This window comes from Adiantum capillus-veneris, chromosome 10 (assembly GCF_014529385.1).
Source record: "Adiantum capillus-veneris isolate H3 chromosome 10, ASM1452938v2, whole genome shotgun sequence".
In the NCBI taxonomy this organism is placed as follows: Eukaryota; Viridiplantae; Streptophyta; class Polypodiopsida; order Polypodiales; family Pteridaceae; genus Adiantum; species Adiantum capillus-veneris.
Window position 1 is genome coordinate 138,402,723 of NC_140940.1, and position 25,348 is coordinate 138,428,070.

The 25,348-nt window shown below is 45.2% G+C and overlaps 1 protein-coding gene across 5 annotated transcripts in view; it reads right to left on the reverse strand.

Moving 5' to 3' along the window:
- Positions 1-25,348, reverse strand: part of LOC147449730 (uncharacterized) — a 109,745-nt gene that overhangs the window by 22,807 nt on the left and 61,590 nt on the right. For 4 of the 5 annotated variants that reach the window (XM_086522077.1, XM_086522079.1, XM_086522078.1 and 1 more), the window contains 2 exons: positions 13,833-13,952; positions 13,669-13,761 (listed from right to left, as the gene is read on the reverse strand). In XM_086522077.1, the coding sequence (XP_086378203.1) occupies positions 13,669-13,761; positions 13,833-13,952 (213 nt within the window). Of the gene's footprint in view, positions 1-13,668; positions 13,762-13,832; positions 14,007-25,348 lie in introns of those variants that run through there. The other variant, XR_015189457.1, reaches the window with a different exon arrangement.

Consider the following 25,348-nt stretch of genomic DNA (forward strand, 5'->3'; position numbering starts at 1 on the left):
TAAATGATGTCTCCTTCCGACTCAAGCTAGCCGAAACTTGGAGGATTCACAATGCTTTTCATATGAGTCTCCTAAGGCCTTTTAAAGGCGATGTGCTCGAAGATGGGGAGCCTGATGAGCAACCCGAAGTAGAAGAAAACGAGGAGATCCTTGTTCCAGAACAAATATTGGCACATAAGGACAAGAAGATTTAGGGTAAAGTGAGAAGGCGGTTCTTGGTTAAACTCAAGAACTGTCCTGCATTGGATGCGAAGTGGATGGAGGAGGAGGACCTAGCAGATACTCCTCAGATTGTGAAACTTTACTGTCACGATTGTGACTATGTTGCAGTATTACATCTACTCCTAGTTGCAGATACACGAAGTGCCATGCCAAGGAGAACCCCTACGCTTGGATGGTCACGACTCTTCGCTCTAGAGACATACCTCTTCGCCAAAAGCCATACTCCTTCGACGACTGGTCACACCTCTTCGCTCTACGGTTGCGAAGCTTCGCCCAATGATTGCAGCTCTTTGCTGAAAGGATGTGTCTTTACCCCGAAAGTCATGTCTCTTCACCATGAGACATGCCTTTTCACTAGTGTCTCTTCATCTCCTATATAAGGAGCCTGTTGTACTCAGTTTTCAACAAGTCATCAATCAATCAAACACAGAGTCTTTTGTGTCTTGTTTCTAAGTTCAGTTCAAGTTTCTAGTCTTAATCATGAGTTTAAGTACTTAATTAAGGATTAACACCTAGAATCCTTGCAATGGTATCACAACACAAAATTTTCCCAGGACCCGAAGGTTGTGAGCCTCTCACCCTCGCCGCTACCCTCTCCCGCCCTTCCCAGGGTTGCATGGAAGCAGAAGAAAGATGGATTGCAGATTGCGATGCCGGTGTTTAACCCCCTGATGTAACCCTCTCCCGCAATCTCATCCAAACACGCACGCACCCTTTGGTGGCTGATTTGCGAGCAATTGCTTACCCGGAAAGAGATGGAGTGGTGGCTGCAGATTCCCCCTTGCATGCTGGTGTCGACCCAGGCTGGCTGAATCACTCGGTTGCATTTCGTTGGAGACTACTCGCATCGCATCTTCTCCCAAGCGTTGCAATCTTCAAGCGGCAGCCAGATTCTCCAAGGGTTGGAATCTCCAAGCGCCAGCAATTCATCAAGCGGCAAATAATTCTACGCAAGGCAAGGCAGCAGCGTAACGTTTTTTATTAAATCAACCAGCGTTGGAGTTTTTAACTGGCCACCCATTAATTTATTAAAGGGTTTGGCCGGCCGCCCAATAGTTGCAAGTGGACACCCTCTTGGTACCAAAAGTTTTAAAAACAACGTCAGCCAACCAGCGTTTAACAAAAGCGTACAATCCAGCCAGCGCTTCCATAAAAAGAAGGCAGCGTAAGGAAAATTCAGCATCCCCACGAATTCAGCCAGCGTAAGCTTTTGTGGCAGCAACGAATCTGGAAAACAAAACCCAGCGTGGGTTCAGCAGATTTGCAAGTCCCAGTACCCCGGATATTGGCAATCACCCACCTTAGCCCACAACATGGTTTCTCTACCCCCTTGGTGCCTGATTTGCAGACGAGCACAACCCAACAATGGTTCAGCACACTCTCTTCTCCCAGTAGCTATTGTTAAATAATCGGCGATGGAGACAAGATGGCGACGACAATATATTACCAAAGATCCGATAGCAGTTTTCAAAAAGGAGATGGCAACAATTTCATCAAGCCTTGCATCGATTCACTCTCGCTTGGATCATATGCAAATGCAAACCGCTTCTCGGAGTCGTCCTACTGCTTCTCGAACAATTAATGTTGCTTCTCCGCCATCTTTTTCCGAAGCTTCAGTGGTCGACCAGAAAGAACCACTCAAACAAAAGCCTTTGGAACTCAAATTTTCTCACCCAAAGCATGGTTTCTCAGCGACAACTAGACACAAAGTACCTTCGTGCGAGCAGCAAAAGTCTCAGCATGAATATTCTTGGAAATGTTAAAGTTCTTAGCAACCAACTTCTTATGCAAATCGTCAGCAACAAAAGCAGCAACATGAAGCTTCCAACAGATCATCAGCAATATCAAGATGGGCTTACTTAGTGGCACATATATCCGACCCTAGTCGAGTACTCGGTCGTGAATGCCGCGACGCCGGACAAGTTCCCCCTCGCGAGCCATGCCCTACATTTAAGTCTTTCTTATCTGATCGTGGTCAACTGATCGTGGTCAAGTCAAAGATTTATTGATCCTTTCCTTGTGTAAGAGGATCATTCAAAGGTCTAAGAGGCAACAACTCCCTCGACCTCCCCCTTCTCAATTGGAAAGCCTTAATACCCACTGAAACAATTGAAGATTCAGAAGATTTCATTTTTCATGTGACAACCAGCAAGCACATAACTCCTTTGGCCATGACCCAGGCAGGAAATTTCGCCTCGTCACCGCCCTTGCAGAATACAATCTTTGTCTCTAAACAGATACCAGATGCTATGTGAATGATAGTTCTTCAAACTTTGAAGATTCCACTCCTTACCTTCAATGGTGCAAAGGACAAAACAGATACAGAATCTTGCAGCACGACTTCAGTCTCGCTGCAATTGAATATTTGGACACCCACAGATAAACCTTCACTGATGGATATACCTCAAAACACTACTCTGTCTCAGTCTACAACATCCCTTCAGGAGGATTTTACTGTGCAGACAAACCAATGGAAAACCTTACAGATTTCCAACCAGTGGTCATCACTCAACAGAAAACTCAAGTCAGTTTACCAATAATTTCACTCGAAGCAGATACAGATTCAATCTTTTATTGGACAAAGCTCAAAGTTACAAATGACTTTGACAAAGACACTTATCAAGTTAGATATGATCAATTTTCAATTTGGCAAAATAATCATGGTCAATAACAGTGCCGTGAAATGGGACTTAACAGAAAGAGCTTTCGATGCAGAAGCACAACAACAATACATTTACTTCTCCCGGAGTTTCTACAACTACCCTGGGTTTTATTTAAAGAGGGAGGGAATGTCACGATTGTGACTATGTTGCAATATTACATCTACTCCTAGTTGCAGATACGCGAAGTGCCATGCCAAGGAGAACCCCTACGCTTGGATGGTCACGACTCTTCGCTCTAGAGACATACCTCTTCACCAAAAGCCACACTCCTTCGACGACTGGTCACACCCCTTCGCTCTACGGGTGCGACTCTTCGCCCAATAGTTACAGCTCTTCGCTGAAAGGATGTGTCTTTACGTCTTAAGTCATGTCTCTTCACCATGAGACATGCCTTTTCACTAGTGTCTCTTTGTCTCCTATATAAAGAGCCTATTGTACTCAATTTTCAACAAGTCGTCAATCAATCAAACACAAAGTCTTCTGAGTCTTGTTTCTAAGTTCAGTTCAAGTTTCTCATGTCTTAATCATGAGTTTTTAAGTACTTAAATAAGGATTAACACCTAGAATCCTAACATTTACCTTGAAGCTTTTGGTTTAGCATAGTCTATTCCAATTGGAACCCCAAATTCAGCTTGGCCGGAAATTTGGTACAATGGGTATGCACAAGAGGGGAGTTACTCCGCTCCTTTGTCAACAGATGCCTCAAGTTTTGATACTAGAGTCACTATTGTCTCTTTGAGCTTCAGAGAGACTGAGAGCTGACAGTATTCTACTCTAATGACTTTATGAAATGGAATTCCCGATAATATGATACTGACTTGTTCTTGACTTGTTTAAGTGCAGGAACTGATAGACGAAATGACTGCAGCATTTCGGTCTGAATGATCTCAATAGACATGGTTACAATAGGGATTAGTCAATCGGGCATCTATGAGGTCCTGAGTGGATCTAGATGCGATTGCTAATTGCGTTGCCGATAAATCATGGTCTAAGATCCGAATGAACGTTGAATGTGATTTGTCATGTGATGTCCTGTGATGTTAAGTGATGTCCTGTGATGTCGTATGATGTGACTCTCGATTGGTACATGTGCTAGATGTGTGTTTCTAGTGCGTCAGTACTAACAGTCAGTGTCTGCTTCCGTTTGTTTTGCAGGCGTAATCTGTCACAAGGCGGGCACCACATGCCAATAGAAAAGAACAGACTGAACACGCTTTTAGCACTTCAATAACAACTGAACTGAAAGAGAGAGAGACGACACGCGACATGGGGTGGCAGAATTTCACCCCAGAGAGTATTGGCCCCAAACCTTGGCGCCCCTTTCGGTATTTCATTACATTGCATCAACATAGTACAAGCCGGTACTCTAGACTCTACACCTTCGCCAAGAAGCAAGCCAGAGAATGAGCGCTAACCTCATATTTAAAGGCCCTTGGCCTAAAAAGCAATTACAGTGAAAAGCCTTCAAACTTAAAAGCATCTAGTCCAAAAGCAAAGCCTAAAAGCTGCCAACGTAAATCACGGAAATCCGTACAACCTGCCACATCATCAACCAGTGCAAAAACTGCCCTTAGGGTTAGGGTTAGGGTTTCTGCAGTTTTAGGGTTAGGGTTTCCAAAATTAGGGTTTACAAGATTTAGGGTTAGGGTTTCCAAAATTAGGGTTTGCAGGTTTTAGGGTTAGGGTTTTCAAAACTAGGGTTTCAACAGTTAGGGTTTCTGGCAAAAATTAGGGTTTAGGTAGTTAGGGCTTCTAGCAAAAATTAGGGTTTAGGCCCCTCGGCCACATCTGTAAGTTGGCTCCATTCTTTAAGCTTTGACACGTTAGCAGTTTGTTACATCTCCCCTTCTTGAAAGAGAGTAATCGTCCGCGATTACAGCATATCTGCAAAACCTTCAAGTTAGCTCAAGAATTTCTGAGGGACAATCAATTTGCTCTTTTTATTAAGGAGTTAGCTTCTCCTTTCGACTGTTTTGATCAAGGAGTTAGCTTCTCCTTTCGGCTGTTTTGATTAAGGAGTTAGCTTCTCCTTTCTGCTCTTTTGATCAAGGAGTTAGCTTCTCCTTTCGCCTGTTTTGATCGAGGAGTTAGCTTCTCCTTTCGTCCAGAACGGAACTCTTGATATTCCGGCGTAGTAAAATTAGCCATCACACCCAGACCGTACTGATCTTCCATGGGTGTCTTGATGCACTAAAATTACATACCCAGGCAATCTCATCCAATTAGGAATATTCAGTAGTTGGCACATCACAATGCGACACAAATGCTCACATATGCATGTTACAAGACATAGAAACATAAAGCCACCGATGAACACTCCTCCCGCATAACCTAACAAGGTCCGGGCCGGGAGATATTCAAGGACTCCCTCATCACTCCTCCCGCATAACCTAAAAAGGTCCGGGCCAGGAGATATAGAGGCCTTTTACAACCAAACCGCAGCCTGCGTCGTTTGGAGGTGTTGAGAGTAACCACTGCTCAGACTTCTTAATACTCCTCCCGCATAACCATCCAGGTCAGGGCCGGGAGTCACAACAACAATTATTTTACAAGCATACAACCAAACGCTCCCCAGGTATCGGCCTGCGTCATTCGGAGGTTTTCAAACATACAACGAAACGCTTCCCAAGCATCGGCCTGCGTCGTTCCGAGGTTCAAACAATACCAAAATAGTATTTGTCACTTCTCCACCCGGGAGTAAAATCACCAATCATTGAAACCAATATCAAACCAGAGTCAAACAATTCAAATCGGCATCAAAACAAGTTCAAAACAAATACCATCCATTTTAAACAAATTCCAAACAGGGTTACCAAACAAGATCAAACAGAACTCAAACTTAAAAAGCAATCTCGACATCAATCGAGCTCGAAAAGTCATCTGACTTTCCATTTTGAAACCTGCACCAAAAATTAGGGTTAGGTTCCTTCCATAAGGTCGTAGCCGAGCACAGCATGGTCCGTCAACTCTTGGACATACAATGTTGCTTTGGCGGCGATAGTAGTCCCAAGATAGCAATCGCACTAAACCTCCAAGGTCATCTGCTCGTGAAGACACATCTATTAAGAGATGTCGAGGAATTTCAAGTTATAATCTGCTAGGGTTTCCATGGCAAGCATTTCAGGATACCCCACTCTGCCAAAAGTTACACTCCGAAGGAAGATGTCAGAAACCATATAACTTCAGACAATTTTATTTTTTTCTTGAAAGCTTGCCAAGTACTTGGAGTGTGCGGCTTGGTAGCTATAGGCATCAACATCTGCATGGCACTGCTTCTGAGAAAAACAGTGACTTGAAACAAATCTGGATCCTTCTCTTGTAAATGATCTTAATTGGCTTATGCCCTGTAAGACATGAGCGGTGAAAACGGGAGAGCACCCGATGCGCGATGAAGTAAGGGTGGGAGTGGCTAATAAGTCCGGGGTCGGAGCACGAAGATACCTCAAATAAAGCTCTGTCTGCTCTTTTGTGGGACAGGTATGCTTTCAGAAAAGCACACGCCTGATGCTCTGATACCATTGTCACAAGGCGGGCACCATGTGCCAATAGAAAAGAACAGACTGAACACGCTTTTAGCACTTCAATAACAACTGAACTGAAAGAGAGAGAGACGACACGCGACATGGAATGGCAAAATTCCACCCCAGAGAGTATTGGCCCCAAACCTTGGCGCCCCTTTTGGTATTTCTTTATATTGCATCAACGTAGTACAAGTCGATACTCCAGACTCTGCACCTTTGCCAGGAAGCATGCCAGAGAATGAGCCCTAACCTCATATTTAAAGGCCCTTGGCCTAAAAAGAAATTACAGTGAAAAGCCTTCAATCTTAAAAGCATATGGTCCAAAAGCAAAGCCAAAAAGCTGTCAGCGTAAATCACGGAAATCCGTACAGCCTGCCATGTCATCAGCCAGTGCAAAACGCGAGAATCTGCTTGCTGCCCTTAGGGTTAGGGTTAGGGTTAGGGTTTCTACAGCTTTAGGGTTAGGGTTTTCAAAATTAGGGTTTGTAGGTTTTAGGTTAGGGTTACCAAAATTAGGGTTTGTAGGTTTTAGGGTTAGGTTTTCAAGAATTAGGGTTTCAACAATTAGCGTTTCTCGCAGAAATTAGGTTTAGGCAATTAGGGTTTCTGGTAGAAATTAGGGTTTAGGCCCCTCGGCCACATCTATAAGTTGGCTCCATTCTTTAGGCTTTGACACGTCAGCAGTTTGTTACATAATCGAGGGCGATTACAATGCTTTCAAGAGGGATATGTCACAAACTGGTGACGTGGCCACCCTGTACACATACATGGCTGCCCGATGCTGGCATGGAACAGGCCCACGAAACCCGATTGAATGCTCATGTGGCACTGCCGTACGGACAAGCCCGCGAATTCCGGCGCAACACGCTGAGCTGACACGTGGCAGCAGCGTACAGAATAAAGCAGGGCAATTTGCGACAGCTTCATCTGCTTTTGGCTACGCAATTTGAGAAAAAGAGAAAGCGAGTGTCACGTTTGTGACTTAACCACATTACAATACTTACTCATTGATGCAGATACGCGAAGTGCCATGCCAAGGAGGACCCCTGCGCTTAGATGGTCACACCCCTTCGGCCAAGAGATGTGCCTCTTCGCCAAAAGTCACACTCCTTCGACGACTAGTCACACCTTTTCGCTCTACGAGTGCGACTCTTCGCCCAATGGTTGCAACTCTTCGCCGAAAGGATGTGTCTTTACGTCTAAAGTCGCGTCTCTTCACCATGAGACATGTCTTTTCATTTATGTCTCTTCGTCTCCTATATAAGGAGCCCTTGTATCAATCAAACACAGAGTCTTCTGAGTCTTTCTTTGAGTTCAATTCAGTTTCTTAAGTCTTAATCATGAGTTTTAAGTACTTAATAAAGGATTAGTACATACAATCCTCACAGTGGTATCAGAGCAAAATTTTTCCCGGGACCCGAAGGTTGTGAGCCTCTCACCCTTGCCACTACCCTCTTCCCCCCCCCCCCCCCCCTTCCCAGAGTTGCATGGAAGTAAAAGAACGATAGACAAAATACAATCCAGCATGAGGTAATCTTCTCTTCTACGTATAAATAAGTCAAGCAAAAGACAGAAGAAAGAGATGGGTGCTATGGCATACCGGCTGCACCCCTGGCATGCACTTCTCTGAAGGGATGCACCCCTTGCGTTTCAATCTTCCATGCGCTGGAGCTTCCTGCCTCGCACCCCTTGGCGATGATGAGTCGCACCCCTTAAGAGCCCCAGCCCTGGCAGATGCACCGTTTGGTAACACGCGCTACCGCTGCCTCTCAGTAGCGTTTCGAATTCTTTTGTGCAGCCAGCGTTGTCATTTTTATGCTGATGGTCAAATTATAAGGCCATTAATAAATTGGTTGGCCACTTTAAAATTGGGCCAGGACCAATTTAGCCAGGACCAATTTAATTCTTAGTGTGCAAAGGCTTCAACTTTTAAAAAATAAACCAAAAGACCAGCAGCGTAAGTAACTGATGGCGCAACTCACGAATCCAGATTATCTTCTCTCCCGCGGGTGGTGGATTTCCTCTTCCAACGTTGGCAATTTGCTTGCATCGGCTTCACGCACGCGATGGATGGCGATAAATTCTGGATGCCCGTGCCTTATCTCTCGTACATAGACGAGATTCCCAACGCAATTTTGCTGACGCACCCGCTCCCGACACCCGAGGTAATTCTTATTTCCGATACTCCAGAGCCCGAACAATTGGCCGCACCCGCAGCAGAGGTCATTATTATTCCGGACATTCCAGAACCCGTCCCTGCACCTGTTCCCGCGCCACAGGCCGTGCCGGTCCAGTAGGATTATTTACTTTACGTCACCCACCGCCACAAGACACAGTTCCAAACTTGGGTGGTGTGGCATATTTTTCTCACCTGCGACTCTCAGCACCTTCAACATACGAGTTTATCCTTGGGCGCCACCCCCATCTTGCCTACTCACTCGCAGAGTGCAGAGTGGACGTTGTCAACAATATTATATCCCTCCAGCCCCTGGTACGTGTTCACAGCGAGTTACACATTCCGGAGTACACTCCTCTGTCGCCCGCTCCAGCAGAGACACCTCCAGTGGAAGAGATCGAGGATCTCGAGGATTCGAACTTCGATACCGACTTCCTAGCAAAGCTTGGCGAATCGTTAGAACCAGCTTCTCATGTCTACATGCCTCATACTTCTCCAGTGTCTCCTCAATACTCTCTATGAGACAGAACCATGTCCCAAGCAGAAGAAGATGGCCAGCAGGCATAGATGCTTGCTCTCCTCAAGGAACAAATGGAAGCTTTACAACAGACTTTTACAACAAGTCTTGCTTCCCTCAATACTCGTTTGGAGCAGATGCCACAGAGAAAACTTGAGACACACTTCTTCTCGAGCAAACCCTTCTGCTACTACACCCTCTTCTTCAGAAGCTTCAGTGGACGCACACGAAGGCGAACCAGATCCTACAACAGAGGTAGACAATACTGAATTACAGCTTATTTATAAAAAATTTAATTCCGCACCGAAAAAGAAGCTCGATGTTAAGCTGCCACAACCATACAATGGTCGCCGCGACAAGCGCGTGCTAGACCAATGGATATTTAAGATGGAGGTCTACCTGTCCAATACGGACTTGGTGGAAAGTAAGAAAGTTGCATTAGCCAGTTCATTATTGAAAGGTACAGCATTCCTGTGGTGGCAACGAAGAGTTGCTGACGGTAAACGCACCCCTTCATGGGACAAATTTCCGGCGCTCCATTCGCAAAGCATTTAAACTTGCGAATGCGGACTTTCATGCCCGGTCTACTCTCCGCCGCCTGAACCAAACAAGTTCCTTGGCCGCGTATATCACAAAGTTCCAAAGGCTAACTCTAGAGATAGAGACCCTCAGTTCCTCGGATAAACTGCACAGTTTTATTGACGAACTAGAACCCAACTTGAAGGATGATGTGCAAAAGTTTAACCCAACTACATTGGATGCTGCCATTGCTTATGTCGAACGGCTGGAGATAATCGCCATCCAACACGGACCTCATTTATGGGCAATCTGTCTTCAACTAGTGGCCGCTTTCCTCAACGTGGTCACCCAAGCAACTTTAATCCTAATAAGCGCTCACTACAGCAACCTCAGTCTTCTGGACAACAATTTTCTAGACAGCAGTCTTTTCGGCCTCGGTTTTCTGGACAAGCAACAACTTCATATAACGGTTCCTCTTCCAGCAACAACAATCGGAATTGAGGACAATTTCGGTCCGACCGCCGACGTAACAGCCGTCGTAATGGTTCAGGAGAGCAACAAGCCTCTTCATCAGCTCCCTCCACCTCTCAGTCCAGCAGCACAGGATTGTGCACAATTTGTGGTGGATCACACAGGTGGTATGCATGCCCGAAGCGTCCAAACCCTTCAAATATACGGCAAAATTCAAATATGGAGTCATGTACAGATTCAGAACACTGTCCACCTCCTATAAAGGACAAAGGCAAACAAGCAGTTCGTGCGATTAGAGTATCGAGAGTGGTTAGCGCCTTAATGCTAAATGCCCACAATCACACCTCAGTTCCTATTGATCTTTCTAACCAGGTGCTCAGTCTTCTTGGTTTCATTGGTCAACATCCAATCAATGTGCTCATAGATAGTGGATGTTCCACAAATTTTGTCAGCACTTCTTTAGTCAGCAAGCTTCACCTACCAACCCAACAGAGTTTGGAAGCTTTTCAAGTGGAACTTGCAGATGGTTCATTTATAAACTACAACAGGAAACTTCAACAGTTACAATTTCAAATTCAGGATTACTAGGATCAGTTAAGCTTTGCAGTAATGCCCTTATCGCACTACGACATGATTCTTGGTCAATCTTGGCTGTATCAATATGATCCTGTCATCAGTTTCAAAGATCATTCCATTGGGCTTTATCATGATCATCGAGAAGTGGAACTTCGAGGTCTTTTTAATGCAAAGCCTATCACCTTGGTCTCAGCTTTACAAGTTAAGCGTTTGGTTCGAAGCGTGATTGTGCAACAGCCTTGATTATGTTGCGAGAAAAAGAAGCAGAAACGGACAACATCACCCACTGCTTACTTGCAACAACCCTTCTTTAAACCATTCGTGGACTACAAACATATCGGCTTTTGTCAGCAACATATTCTTGGCCGCAGATGCAAGCAGATGTTAAGTTTGTGAAAGCTTGTCACTCATGTCAAATCATGAAAGCTTCTCGATAGTTACCTCAAGGTTTACTTCAACCTTTACCCGTGCCTAAAGAAAGATAGGAAAGTATCAGCATGGATTTTATTACCACTTTGCCTCGATCCCCTAAAGGCAATGCTCAAATTCTTGTGGTAGTTGATCGATTTTCCAAAATGGTGCATTTTATACCTTGCAAGAAAACAATTTCTGCTCCGGATGTTGCAACATTGTTCGTACAACATATTTTCAGATTGCATGGATTACCAAAATCCATCATATCCGATAGAGATCCATAGTTTACAAGACATTTCTGAACATCACTATTCAAGTCTCTTGGCACCATTTTATTGTTTAGTTCAGCCTACCATCCTCAAACAGATGGTCAAACAGAAAGAGTGAACCAAATTTTAGAAGAGGTTCTTCGACATTACATTCAGACTCAATTAGCATCTTGGGAGGATTATTTGCCACTTGTGGAGTTTGCTTATAATAACTCTCCTCATTCGGTAACTCGAATGACACCATTTCAAGCAACATATGGACATACTCATCTTGTGCCTACGAACTTTGTTCTCCAACACAAAGTAGCATTAGCAAATCAATTGGTTCAAGAAATGCAAGATGTCCTTCTAAAGATTCGAGATAAATTGCTACATGTTCAACAAGGTTATCAGAAGCAGGCAAATAAGCATCGTCGATATGCAGAATTTAAAGAAGGTGACTTGGTCTTACTGTATGTAGGACCTCATCGCTATAAAACAATGAAGTCAGTCTTCCCAAAATTGCAACCTCGCTTCTATGGACCTTTAAAGATCATCAAGAAGAATTCAGTTCTCAACTACAAGTTGGAACTTCCGCCTTCATGGGGAAAAATTCATCCAACTTTTCACATTTCCTGGCTCAAACAGTATATTCAAGGAGATTCGCCTGTTGCAGACTTATCTTCTTATGTGCCAAAATTAAAGATGAACATATTATTCTTGTCCCAGAGAAGATTCTCAATGTTCGTCAAAAAGAAACTAAACAAAAGATCATAACTGAATTTCTTGTTAAGTGGATGGACTTAGATGAGTCAGATTCTACTTATCAAACTGATAAAGAAATCCAACAATACCCTCACCTCCTCCAAGAATTCTTCGACAAACGGCAAACTTTCATTTGACACATGGGTTTTATTTTAAGAGGGAGGGAATGTCACGTTTGTGACTTAACTACATTACAATACTTACTCATTGATGCAGATACGCGAAGTGCCATGCCAAGGAGGACCCCTACGCTTGGATGGTCACACCCCTTCGCCCAAGAGACGTGCCTCTTCGCCAAAAGCCACACTCCTTGGACAACTGGTCACACCCCTTCGCTCTACAGGTGCGACTCTTCGCCCAATGGTTGCAACTCTTCGCAGAAAGGATGTGTCTTTACGTCTAAAGTCGCGTCTCTTCACCATGAGACGTGTCTTTTCATTTATGTCTCTTCGTCTCCTATATAAGGAGCCCTTGTATCACACTTTCAATCAATCGATCAAACACAGAGTCTTCTGAGTCTTTCTTTGAGTTCAGTTCAGTTTCTTAAGTCTTAACCATGAGTTTAAGTACTTAATAAAGGATTAGTACATAGAATCCTCAGAGAGAGAGAGAGAGAGAGAGAGCGCTTTTGCTTTATTTTTCTCTCAAGAGAGCTTGTGAGAGAGAGAGACAGGCTTTTGATTTTGAAGCTTTTGGGCTTTGCTTTTAGCATCCCTTGTAAACCTATTTATTAGCGGTTTGGGCTCTCACTTCTCAGAGCATCTGGACGTAGAGTCTGAGAGTGAGTGACAAATTGACAAAAAAATTTGTGCACAAACAGAGAATTAACATTAATCACAAATAGTTAAAAGGCAACACTTTTTTCTTCTGAGACTAGTTATTCAGAAATGGGCTTTTATAAAGCTGAAAACTCTGACTCTCAGTTTTAAAAACTTCTTAATACTTCCCAAAGTAACCTTCCCTCTGCGTCTTTTGAACATTGTATACTTTGAATTTCAATAAAACGTAGGGTATTTTCTGATTTCATAATACATTGATGCTTGTTCTGTACTCCAAGTAGGTGGTCAACTTTATGTTCAAGGTGTCCCTTCCCTCCTTATTTGTTCTGGCGACTACCAGTTCCATCTTATGAAATAACCTAATCAACAGCCTGCCACGACCATAGGCTGCCACTTCAGCAGAATGGCCAGTAACAAATTGCTTCCAAATAGGTTTGCCTTTTAACTGCAAAAGGACTTTGACAGTTTTAGAGCTTTAAGAGCTGCATGATAGGTACAACACAGATTGACGCTTCACTTGATAGTTCATCTAGCGCAAGGCGGTCAGTATCATACTTATCCTTCTTCTGACGTTCAAGTGTCCCTTTCTTTCTGGTGACTACCATTGCCATCTTTAAAAAATCACCTAACCAAGCACTGCCATGACAATAGGCTACATATGCTATATGCCGATCACTGGAATGTACAAAACTGAAAATTTATCCAAATAGGGCCCATGCAAAGAACTAACTAACGACAGTTACATCACACTCAATACATGTAAAATATTGATGAACTTCAGAGCAAGATACATTCACCTGACAAAAGACTATGAAAGGCTCTCTTAAAGGGCCATCACATGACAGCTCGCTCGTACTTCCATCAATAAACGTTCCGTCTGCAAAAATTACCTGCTCAAAAAAAAGTGGCAAGTGATCAAAAAAGACTCAAAACTAGTGCAAAGAAACAAGTCGAGACACACCTGGGACTCATAACCTGCTGTTGCTCCAGCGGTGGGTTTGATATAAGAACCTACAGGACATCGCTTCTGTACAGCTCTACAAAATGCTATCAGTTGCTCCGGAGTGCCCATCTCCACAGCCTAGCACAATCACTTATATCATGATATAATGCTGCATTGGCTTCTGCACAATGCCTTTCAAAAGCATCAAGTGTACAGTAACTTGTTATGAAAAAAAAAAGTCCTTTATATATAGTCAAGAGACATACAAAGGCACTGAACTGAAAAAAAGCAGCCATTTTGCACCCATGCCAATTGGTATCCATCATACTTTCGAGTCAACTAATTTTTTATGCCCTCCCAACTCTCCCAGTAAAATTGACGTCCTCGAAGGCTCATTGCTGCTCTCTCTCCCCGCCATCGCCATCCCCCCCCCCCCCCCCCTTCAATCCTTGCTTAGTGCTGCCCCCACCCACCCTGCAGCTTGTGTCTCCTCTAGCCCCCACCACCCCTTCGCCTTCGAGCACCATCTGTGAGCAGCTATCAGCCTACCGGCGGCTTACATCGACGTCTTCCCCCTCTTCTTTACTGCAACAGACACAGACACAGAATGGCGGCCCCTGCTCCACCTCAAAGGGACTCTACAGAAGCCCCCTTGTCTCACACTGCGGAGCGGACCCTTCCACTTGCTCTTTCGCCAGAAGAGCAAGCGAGCCTGATGGCCGAGGTGGAACACTTCAAGCCACCTCGGTCACTCGCAAGATTGTTGGCACACAGCCCAGCAGAGGCGAGGTTCGGGACTTGCTCCAGGCCAGACTCCTTGTCACAAACTGCCGACGTGTCAAGCCACTGAAAAACGGAGCCAACTTGCACATCTCGGCCAAGGAGCCTAAACCCTAAGAAGAAGCAGAAGCAACATAAGAAGTTTTACCGACTTGCAAAGTCTTGCCGAGTGGCCTATTTTTAAAGAGGAGTTCCCGTTAACTAATGGGACCCCGTCCGATGGGGCCCAAGTGACCTAAAGGCATTAAAATAAAGCAGGATCACACGCACACACAATGTCTAGTAAAGAAGCTAATGGCGTGGCAGTTGTACGGAACTCTCGTAATTTGTTGCCACAGTACGGAATCCCGCGCTTTACACTACATGTGCTGACGTGGCAGCTGTACGGAATTCCCTAAAATTGCGCTCGCAGCTTTTGCATCAGTTGCTTTTGAGCTTGAAGCTTTTCATGTAACTGCTTTTCACGGCGAAGGGCCTTTACATATGAGCCAAGGGCTCATTCTCTAGCACGCTCCCGCCTAGAGGTGCAAAGGATGGAGTACCGGCATTGTACCTAGTTCAAGCAATATAAAGAAACACCGAAAGGGGCGCCAAGGTTTGGGGCCAGGGTTCTCTCGAGGTGGAACTCTGCCACTCCCCGTCTTGTCACTTGTGTCATGCATCTCTTTCTTTTAGTTGTTATTTGAAGTGCTTAAAGTTTTTCAGTCTGTTCTTTCCCGTTGGTACATAGTGCTCGTCCCCGTAATAGTGGTATCAGAGCTTTAGGCGTGTGCTTTTCTGAAAGCATACCGATCCTACCAAAGAGGAGACAGTGCAAGATGGCGCTTCCAAAGTTCACATAAAAGTTTATTAAAGAATCTTCCCCGAACTTATTAGCCACTCCGACCCTTACTCCATTGCGCATCGGGCGCGCTCCTGTCTTCATCGCTTTGTCTTACAGGGCATAAACCATAAAGATCACTTGCAAGAGAAGGATCAAGGATTTTTTTTCAAGCCGTTGTTCTTTCTCAGAGGCAGTGCCATGCACTGGTGACTACCAAGCTGCAAACTCCAAGGACTGGCAAGCCTTCAAGAAAATTTTTGACTTAAGTTACATGCCTTCAGACATCTTCTTTCGGACTGCAGCTTCTGGCGGAGTGGGGTATCCTAAAAGGCTTGCCACGAAAACCCTAGCTTTAAAACTTGAAACTTCTCAACATCTCTCAACAGGTGTCTCTTCTCCAACTGATAACCTTGGAGGTCCAATGTGATTGGTATATCTTGCGGCTACCATCACCGCCACAGGAACATTGTTTGTTGAGGCTTGTTTCGACTATTCAAGAGTTTATGGACCATGCTACGGTTGGCTACAACCTTATATCTAACCCTAATTTTGCTGCAAGTTTCAGGGTGGAAACCCAGTCCTCTTTTCGAGCTCGACTAATGTCGAGATAGCTTTTTTAATTTGAACTTTGTTTGAGAAATTGTTTGGTGATCCTGTTTGGTATATGATAGACATTGTACTTGAGGTTTTACTTAGTTTACAGGGGAGACTGTCTCATTTCTCCCAGGTTTTCTCGCCATAGTTTCTTGACATTGACTTATGGTTGCAGATATGTGTGATAGTTTAGAGTCTACAACGATGACTCTTGAGAGACGGCGGTCTCGTTCTTGCCGATACTTGCGTTGTTGGCTTTGTGGTCACACAGGGCACATTAGGCGCCATTGTTTCAAACGTATGAGATGTGAGAGTGCGCGTGTGCGGAAGCGTGAGAGAGAGAGAGAGAGAGAGAGAGAGAGAGAGAGAGAGAGAGAATTGGACACAAATGCCAGAGATGGTGAAGAGGGGGCGATCAACCCCCCATGGCTACCATGAGCAGAAGACCCAATACAATCAGATGTGTGATCTCTGTGAGATGAGAACAGTGGAAGTGGGTACCCCCTGGCCCTATAAATAGGTGCCCAAGGGGAGGTAGGGCAAGGCCTAATAAAAATCCCCACGACCCAACAGAAAAATGATATATGGAAATATATGTGGGCGCTCGGACAAAAGTGGGCGGCCGGCCCCAAACTCGGGCGGTCGGACCATGTACAACCTAGACTATGGGTGGCCAGCCCGGAGACATACTAGCCGTACAAGTATGCCCTAGACCTGTGAAGCAACACAGTGGTGTAAGTCTAACACCCCCTCTCGACACCTGATGCTGAACAAACCGCATGAATCCGAAGATGTGAGGTAAATGATGAAGATGTCTGTTGCGATGTCCACTAAAGAACAATACTCCATGAGTGTAGCAGCAATCTGGGGTGTCCCAACCGCCGAGAGATCTCTATGGTAAAGTGTCGCCACGAGCAGTGTAGCAAACTGCTGTACTCCGCCGATACAATGTGAAGATACTGCATGAAGGTCCCGAACTAAGTGTGAAAACAACTCCTTGCCGTAAAAGAAGTGCCAATAGACCTGCAAGTGTCCTGCCCAATAGGATCTGTGGTGTCTGTAGTCAAACCGTCTGGAGAAAATGGAGAAGCCCAGGAACCGTCATGAGAATGACTAGAAGCCTGTCAATGCATGAACCTAGGGTGGCAAGGTGGCTAAGCTGTGTAAAACTCCAGGAAGGCCAAATGTAGTAATCTGCACCCTAAACTCCTCTGAATCAAGAAAAGCCAGACTAAACAGTCTGCACTGTAGAAACTAGCGTAAGCTGCAGTAGTCACCGGGAGACCGCACGGACCACCACCGGATGGTGTCCTGTCAGTGGGTAGGGTAATCCAAGATGAGGGGAAAGCCAGAGTCAACAGTCTGCAGTGTGAAGGATCCTCTGAGAAGAGGTGTGGTCACACCAAGCTCTCTGCACCGTAATCATCCTGTATGAAGAAGGGAAGCCAGACTGAGAAGTCTACACTCTGAAGATCCTATGAGAAGAGGAAAGGCCAGACTGATATGTTTACGCCGTCTTGCATGTATCTCCTGCCTCCAATCCTCCAGTGTCAACCAAAACAAAATCTGTAATAGACTTGGACACTCGAAGTCAAGAATCAATCGCAACAGCACCAAATAACAACTTCAAAACAATTCACAGATCACAATAGATTTGCAATGGCATGGCGGAGTTTCGTGCCTAGAGATATTGGCCCCAAAGACTGGCGCCCCTTTCGGTATTTTTTTATGTCTTAAATCAATGTCAAAGTACAAAGAGCGGTTAGGGTTTCACTCTCAGACTCTGCGTCCAGATGCTCTGAGAAGTGAGCCCTAAACCGTGAATATAAAGATTACAAGGGATGCCCAAAAGCAGAGCCCCAAAAGCTTAACATACAAAGCAGTTTCTCTCTCTCTCTCAATGAGAGTAAGTAAATAAACCAAATTCTCTCTCTCTCTCTCTCTCTCTCTCTCTCTCTCTCTCTCTCTCTCTCTCTCTCTCTCTCTCTCTCTCTCTCTCAATTATCCCTTGAGTAGCAAAAAGCCAACAAAAATTGCGTCGCTAGTGCTTTTTCTCAGCTTCCGTAAATCCTGGAAAAATCCGTACACTACTGTCACGCGGCACTTGCGCCAGCTTCTAGGGTTTTTCAGCCACTTATGGTTTCAGCATGCAGTTAGGCTTAGGGTTTTCCAGAAATTAGGGTTTCTCAAAATTAGGGTTTCTGGCAAAAAATTAGGGTTTGCAAGATTTTTAGGGTTTCTGGCAGAAATTAGGGTTTCTGTTGTCGGTAGCCACGTCATCACTTTGTGACATACCCCCCTCTTGAAAGCATTGTAATCGACCGTGATTACGCCTGCAAAACCGACAGAAGCCATAAACCGTCTTCGCAGACACTGACTGTTAGTACCTACGTACTAGGAACACACATCTAGCACATGTACCAAATCGACAGTCACATCACATGACATCACAAGACATCACAGGACATTCAACATTCATTCGGATCTTAGAGCATGATTTATCGGCAATGTAGCTAGCAATCGCATCTAGATCCAATCAAGACCTCATCCATGTCCGAATTGACTAACCCATGTCTATTCGAGATCAATCAGACCAAAATGCTGCAGTCATTTCGTCTATCAGTTCCTGCACTTAAGAGAAGTCAAGAACAAATCAGTATAATAATCAGGAATTCCATTTCATTAAAGTCATACAGCAGAATACTGTCAGCTTTCAGTATCCCTGAAGCTCAAAGAGACATCAGTGACTCTAGTATCTAAATCAAGGCATCTAGTGACAAAGGAGCGGAGCGACTCCCCTCTTGTGCATCCCACTACACCAGATCTTCGGCCAAACTGAATTATGGGTTCCGTTTGGAATAGACTATGCTAAACCAAAAGCATCGAGGTAAAGTTTCACAATCTGAGGAGTATCTGCAAGGTCCTCCTCCTCCATCCACTTCGCATCCAATGCAGGATAGTTCTTGAACTTAACCAAGAACCGCCTTCGCACTTTACCTTTAGTCTTCGTATCCTTATGTGCCAAAATCTGTTAAGGAACAAGGATCTCCTCGTTTTCTTCCACTTCGGGTTGCTCGTCAGGCTCGGGACATCATCAGGCACATCACCCTTAAAAGGTTTCAAGAGACTCACATGAAATGCGTTGTGATCCTCCAAGCATTTGGCAGTTTCAATCGAAAGAAGACATCATTTATCTTTTCAGTGATCTGGAAAGGTCCGTAGTATCGCATACTAAGCTTTGGAAAAAGCCTCTCCTTTCCCTTTTTCTTTCGTAGGCGTGCCTTCTCAAAACGTAAGAGCACCCAATCATCCTCCTTCCATTTCAAATCCCGACGATGGCGATCCGTTGCCTTTTCCTGTCGTTCTTGAGACTTCTGCAAGTCTCGCGAACCTTGGCAAAAGCCGTATCCAAATCTCGCGTGTATTCATCCGCTTCAAAGATCTTATCTTTCGTGCTTAGGAAGGGTGGAACCTTCGCAGCACCTTCAACAATCTCAAATGGCGCCTTCCCCGTCGACGAGTGTATCGTGTTATTGTAGGCAAATTCCACCAAAGGTAAGTACTTTTCCCATTGAGTCTTCTGATCAGAGATATAAGACTTCAATAAATCTAGAACCACTGAATTTGCAATCTCAGATTGCCCACCAGTCTACGTGTGGAACGATGACGAGAACTGCAACCTTCCAAACCAAACTCGTAAATCTGGGGTCTCTGTCGGAGACAATCGTCTCAGGCATGCCATGCAATCTTAAGATCTGGGCCACAAACAGTCTCGCTAAGTGATCCGGCTTGACTGTTTTCTTCACTGGAATGAAATGAGCCTGTTTGCTAAATCTGTCAATAACAGTCCAGATACCATCGTGACCACTCTGTGTTCTCGGGAGATCAAAAGTGAAATCCATCACAATACTTTCCCAGGGGCAGGTGGGTATGGGTAAAGGCTGTAACAATCCCTGTGCCTTATGCCTGTCAAACTTGACCTTCTGGGATACTAAGCAACTGTGCACAAACTCTTCTACATCCTTTTTGAGTCTCGGCCAAGAGAAGTATCTCTCTACCCCCTTCATGGTGGTAGCAATGCCACGGTGACCCGTAGAAGGTGGACAGTGGCATTCAGTCATAACCTTTTCCTTCAACGACTGTGCAACGCACAACATAGTCTTTCTCATCAAGTAGCCTTCCCGAAGGGAGTATCCAGCTATTGTCTCCCCATCCCGTATCCATGTGAAAATATCTGTAAAATCTGTATCTGTGGCATACTAATCGACCATATCCTCGAAGCTCCTATGATGTATCGCGGAAATAGCCAGAACCAACGGCTTCCGAGACAAAGCATCTGCCACCACATTTTTCTGTCCATGCATATGGACAATCTGGAAGTGAAATTGTGACAAGATGTTCGCCCACCGCATCTGCTTTTCCGAAAGCTGCTTCTGTGACAAGAAGTAGCGCAAACTCTGATGGTCTGTAAAGACAGTAAAATCCGCTCCGAGTAGTTAATGCCGCCACTCAATAAGAGCGTGGATAATCGCCAAAAGCTCTCTCATATATCTGTGCTATCATCTCCGGCCTAGAGAACAATCGGCTCTCGTAAGCAATGACATGGCCCTCTTGCATCAAGACCGCACCCTGACTACAACCACAAGCATCACAATATACTTCAAATGACTTCTGCAAATCCAGCAAAGTCAAAATTGGTCCCGTAGTCAATTTCTCTTTCAATGTCCGAAAGGCAGTCACTCTGTGGATCCCCACGAGAAAGGGACTCCTTTCTGTGTCAAGACATGCAAAGGGAAAGCAACCTCTGCAAACTTTCATATGAACCGCCTGTAGTACAAACACAGTCCCAAGAAGCTTCTAACTTCATGGATATTCTTCAAATCGGGCCAATCACGTAGAGTCTCTATCCTGGCCGGGTGCATTTGCACTCCAGCTGCTGCTGAGACAATGTGTCCCAAAAAGTGTATCTCTGGTAGGAAAAATTCACTTTTCTTTGCATTAATCACTAACTTGTGATCTCGTAATGCCTAAAAGACCTGAAGCAGATGATCTCTGAGTTCTGCCTCATTCTTGGAGAAAACAATGATGTCGTCAAAGAAAGTGCCAACAAATAGCCTGTACTCTCGAAAAATCATCTCCATCATCCGGTTAAATGTCGCAAGAGCATTGGTTAAGCCAAAAGGCATCACCAAAACCTCAAATAACCCAATAGTCGTCCGAAAGGCCGTCTTGTAGACGTCTCCCGTCGCGATTCGGATCTGATGATATCCACTCTTCAGGTCAATCCTGCTAAAGCACGAGGATGTAACCTGTCGAGTATATCATCAATCCTAGGAATCGGAAATCTGTTCTTGATGGTGATTTTGTTGAGAGCTCTATAATCGATGCACGTCCTTCAAGATCCTTCTTTCTTCAAAACCAACAACACTGGAGAGCAATACGGTGAAGTACTAGGCTGGACAAGACCCTTTTCCAAGAGGTCTTTCACTTGGTTCATAATCTCTTCATTCTGTGCTCGGCTCACACGGTAAGGTGGCCGATTCGGTGGTGTGCTTCCAGGTATCAGATCAATGGTATGATCTTCAGGACGAGCAGGTGGTAACTCTCCTGGTAGGCCCTCTGAGAAGCAATGGTGTGAGAGTGGAGAAAATCTTGGCGTTCTTTAACAAGTTTAGACATTCTTTCATAAAGATCGAGTAAACAAACAGACTGGATTTCATTAATTTTGAAATAGCCGAAGCCGATACAATAGGGACAAACTCGCCCTTGAGTTTAATATCAATTACAAGTGTTCTACCCTTTTTCTGTAGTCAAAGTCGCTTTTCTCGCCCGATAATCGACCACGGCGTTGTTCTTGTGGTACCAGGGAATCCCTAAGTGAACATCACAACCCTCCAAAGGCATTATGAAGAAGTCCTCATGCCCCAAATACCCCTGACAATGCAACCGAACTTTGCCAATGACAGGTGTAATGGCTACGTCCCTACCGGGTGCCGCTAGAACTGCCTCCACAAGTGGTCCCATCTGATCGGGAGTAATCTCGAGCCGTGCCGCCAATTCCGGTGAAGTGAAGTTGGCCTTGGCTCCTCCATCAAAGAAAATCAGGCCCTCTTTATCTTTCACTTTGCCCAAAGCTCGGCAAAGTTCTGTACTCTCATCCATGGTGTCGGGATCGGTACCCACACAATCTAGAACCAGTCCTGTTTTCATCTTCCCTTTTAGTCCACATTCCTCAACTGCTCTCGAACTCTCAGGCCTGTCGTCGTCCTTATCATTCTGTTCTTTCTGTGCCTTTTTAGGGCACTTCGCGGAGATGTGTCCATGTTCCCCGCATCCAAAGCACTTCCCCTCCTTGATGAATCGAGCTCGCTCCTGAGAAGTAAGCTTGGGTCGTGCATCCTTTTTCTCTGGGTTGCTCTTTTTCTTTCTACTTTCATTCCTAGAAGTCTGTTCGGCTCGTTGTGTCATGGCCTCATCCATGGGGTAGGTCAGACTGCTAGAGTGAATGGCAATGCCCCGCTTCGCATAACTCATCACTCCTGAATAGAAGCTGACTTCTGCTCCAAGCAGTGACCTCGGATCTCTCTAGGTAGACCCAAGGTGAACCGCTCAATCTGTTCTCTGAACGAGACCTTCTTGAATGAAGAGGCGGGTAGAAAAGAGCTCCAGAACCTTTCACAATAGGCATTAATTGTATCTTTCTTGGTCATCCGAAGATGGTTCCAAGCAACTCGTATATCTCGTTCACATTCTTGCGTCAACCAAGAAGAAATAAAAAGCTTCTTAAATTTCAGCCATTTAACTGGCGCAGTCTTGTTTAAAAGAAGCGTGGACCACCGAGTACGAGCATTCCCCTTAAAGTAAGAGGCAGCTCTCCGAATCTTGCAGTGCTCTGAATAGCGTCCTCCTACGAAAGCGATGTCAAACTGTTGTATAAAAGACAAATCCTTTGAAGCATCTGAGTATCCTGAAAAAGTATCAAACTTGATCGAGTGGCCACCTTCCTTAAACTCTCGGACTTTCTTGCTTTTATCTTCGACAAAGTCATACTAGTTGGCTTTGTAAAAATTCTTCTTGTTCGCATAAAAGTTTCCGTCATCGGAATCTGAGCTATCTGTAGACGAGTCCTCAGTAGAACTGTCAGTCTCTGGGCGAGATTTAGCCTTCTTTGCCCTTTCCGAAGCTTTGTTTCTTGCTTTGCTTTTTACCTTTTTTGTCTTCTTCGCTCGAATCTGAAGAGCTAGAAGAACTGTCAAAAGAGGAAGAAGAAGAAGAAGAACTGGGTACTCCTTCAAATCGAACACGCTTCTTCTGTTTCTTTGCCTTGTCAAAAGTCGACTGACGACCCAAATATCCAGGGAAGTCAGTGCTTTTCTTCTGCTTCTTGCCGTGCTTTTTGGCTTTCTTTTGCGCGTCAAAAAGCTGAGAATTCCGTGCATCAACCACCTCTTGTAATTCCTTCTCTAAATACTGTTTGTGATCATAAGGTTGCTTGAGAGCGGGTTTCAAGGGTGGTGTAGTGGTTTTCTGCCACTGGCATGCACTTCCTGAAAAGAAGTCTCGCTCATATATTTTGCCAATTTCGGATCCTTCGCAAAACTGAGCATCATCTTTGTTGCATCGCCCATCAATTGACGATGCTTCATCTCTCTTTGCTCCGCCTGAGTAGGCCGAGGCGGGCCATACTCTCTGCCGGAATCTTCGTTGTGATCCCTGCCCGCATCTCCAGATGCAGAGGGAGTCGACTGATCCTTGCGTGAAGCCATAGGTGCCGTGGAAAAAAATTTGGGGATCGGATTTCCGGTAGAAGAGAAATCGGCCGTGCTCTGATACCACTCTAACAGACTTGGACACTCCAAGTCAAGAATCAATCGCAACAGCACCAAATAACAACTTCAAAACAATTCACATATCACAATAGATTTGCACTGGCCCGGCGAAGTTCCGTGCCTAGAGATATTGGCCCCAAAGACTGGCGCCCCTTTCGGTATTTCTTTTATGTATTAAATCAATGTCAAAGTACAAAGAGCGGTTAGGGTTTCACTCTCAGACTCTGCGTCCAGATGCTCTGAGAAGTGAGCCCTAAACCGTGAATATAAAGGTTACAAGGGATGCCCAAAAGCAGAGCCCCAAAAGCTTAACATCAAAAGCAGTTTCTCTCTCTCTCTCAATGAGAGCAAGTAAATAAAGCAAATTCTCTCTCTCTCTCTCTCTCTCTCTCTCTCTCTCTCTCTCTCTCTCTCTCTCTCTCTCTCTCTCAATTTTCCCTTGCGTAGCAAAAAGCCAGCAAAAATTGCATCGCTAGTGCTTTTTCTCAGCTTCTGTAAATTCCGGAAAAATCCGTACGCTGCTGCCACGTGGCACTTGCGCCAGCTTTTAGGGTTTTCTAGAAATTAGGGTTTGCAGGATTTTTAGGGTTTCTGGCAGAAATTAGGGTTTTTGCTGTCGGTAGCCACGTCATCACTTTGTGACAAAATCCACGCCAACAACGCCACCAAACCGCAATTCGGTGTGGCTCTCAATGTGAATGAGCTGGGAGTGGCCTACTGACCAGGACGGGGGATAAGTCTGTTGTAAGGTTACCGAGAGTGAGTGTAAGCAACTCTGAAGGTAGCAATCCAAATGATCAGGAGTGTAGAAGAGCAAATTGCACTACCATCCAAGCCAAGCTCCGGGTGACTCCGGATGTAGTCGCGGAATGCTTGATCTCCCGCATCTCGCAGGTAAACTCTCCAAGAGAGTCCAAAGCACTAAAGTCCCACTCCAGTTTGTAGATCCAAGCAATGAACCTGTCCAAGAAGAGATCCAAGATCCTCTCCGTAAGTCCATGTAGAAGCTCCTATGTAAGCAAGTGATCTGACGTGTCGAGGTCAAGTGGTAAGTGTCTGTCCACCCAAGATGGTGGTGTCTTCTCTGGCAACGTCGGAATCCCATATGCCATGAGCATGGCCATATCTCGTGTGAACTCCTCTGATGAGTGCATAGGTGTGTCCATAGGAAACCACAAGTCACCACCCCCTCTCGAGTGCGCAAACGCCGAATGATGGCTGGAATGAATGGATCTCCCAAGGATCATACGCCCGTAGATGATCAAGCCGATGTCGAAGATACCGTGTACTGCAGCAGTCACTGAGAGACCGCATGGACCAGCACCGGATGGTGTCTTGGCAGGAGGTAACTTCATCCTCTGTGAAAAACACAAGCCAAGTGTCTGCTGTCCACCCAAAAACGCAACTGCGAGGTGATGAAAACGCTGCTGTCCAGCGATTTTCAGCGTGCTCGTACGCTCCCGGCAAGGTCCGAAGCGGTGCAGAGGGTGTAGGGAGGGTGGGGAATC